The sequence below is a fragment of the Austrofundulus limnaeus genome, unplaced genomic scaffold (assembly GCF_001266775.1).
Source record: "Austrofundulus limnaeus strain Quisiro unplaced genomic scaffold, Austrofundulus_limnaeus-1.0 Scaffold426, whole genome shotgun sequence".
NCBI lineage: Eukaryota > Metazoa > Chordata > Actinopteri > Cyprinodontiformes > Rivulidae > Austrofundulus > Austrofundulus limnaeus.
Window position 1 is genome coordinate 390,548 of NW_013952828.1, and position 1,583 is coordinate 392,130.

General features: G+C 40.3%; 1 protein-coding gene across 2 annotated transcripts in view; it reads right to left on the reverse strand.

Moving 5' to 3' along the window:
• The window catches only part of slc16a13 (solute carrier family 16 member 13), a 10,968-nt gene that overhangs the window by 3,483 nt on the left and 5,902 nt on the right, over nt 1-1,583 (reverse strand). For both annotated transcript variants that reach the window (XM_014024545.1, XM_014024544.1), the window contains one exon: nt 257-513. In XM_014024545.1, coding sequence (XP_013879999.1) covers nt 257-513 — 257 coding nt within the window. The remainder of the gene's footprint in view (nt 1-256; nt 514-1,583) is intronic.

The following is a 1,583-nucleotide window of genomic DNA, read 5'->3' on the forward strand; positions in this document are numbered from 1 at the left end:
AAAAGTTATGCAAGATGATTGTTAGTGAGGAAGTAGGCGGGACTTAAAGCCCAGCATCCCTACTGCTCAGACTCTGGTTCCAAAAATAAAACATGACAGCTGCTGTAAAACTGGAGTTCATGGTTTCAGATTAGAATAATGWAAGCAGGTGGAAACCCATTGTCCTTCCTCTTTTTGACCATGTGATGACTTTTATCATTTAACCCCATCATTCCCAGCAGGCTGAACAGCAGTGATGCTCTATAATGTGTTGTACCGTTGCCTGGGCTTTAGGGCGGCAATCTGGGCGGATGAGGGCTCCGCAGGCCACGATGTTGAGGCTGAGACCCCCCAGAATGAGCAGGGCGCCTCGCCAGGCGTACGTCTCCACCAGCAGCTGGAAGAGAGGGTTAAAAGCGAAGGAAGACAGACCGATGCTGGAGAAGCCCAGTCCTAAAGCCAGAGCCCGCCGGCGGGTGAAGTTAGCCATGACTGTGGCCACCATGGGAGTAAAAACCAGCCCCCACCCTAAACCTGGAGGACACAGTTAGCAAAAGGCACGGTGGTCTAGTTACACAGCTAACTAATTAACTGCWAAAGTTTTTTAACATTCRKGTATGAGGCACCAAGTGTAAAATCCAAGTTAAACATTTCCATTAACATTTGATCATTTAGCTAACTGCTTATACATTTAGCTMAWTTTTACTAAATGATAAATTTATATGTTAAATGTGTCTTAATGTCCTAAATCTAAATCTTGTTTTAATAAATGTTAAAGTTTACATTTAAGTAAGCCTTTGCTGCTCGTGCTCGGCTCTCTTATGACGTCATCATCCTGCGACAAGAGCAACCGCTAACTTTGCTAGATACGCTGCTGAAGATGGCTTTTAAGACATCATGCTTGCAGTTGCATCCGGTGTCTGATGTGCACGTCAAACTGCTGGACCACGGGTACCATCCTTATTCATTGTTTTCAATGAACACATTTTATATTTAAATTTTAAATACCATCTTCAGCAGCGTTAGCTTTTGTCTGACGTCAAAATGATGACGATGACAGAACAAAAAGCAGCGCTGCAACAGCAAATACTGCGYTTCATTCTGAATGTAAACTTTAAAGAGTGCCTGTGACATGAATTCTTTAATGAATATGAATGTATTTTTGGAAAGATAACATTGATAACATATTGTAAAAAAAGATTTCATGCCGCTGAGTTGAACAGTTGTTGAGATATTTGCATGTGAAGAAACAGGAAGTGATGTCAAAGGGGAATGTCTGAATATAAACAGAGCGTTGCTGAAATGGCTAACAGCACAGACTGTAGAGAAGAAGCTGATGTTTCTTTAGATTATTTTAATCACGATCATAGAGAGATGAGAAAGAGTCAGAGTTCAACTAACATTGTTTCAATAAACAAAAACCAGGGACTTTTCTTTCTCAAAGAGTTCCCCTTTGATGTCACTTCCTGTTTCACTTTAGCTGAGCCAAAATTCAAAAGAAAATGTGCCGATTATGTGTCATAATGATTCAAATCACGTGTATTATGCCAAGTTTCTTAAATATAAATATATTTTCTTTGACTTTTTGTATTTCATGGATATAC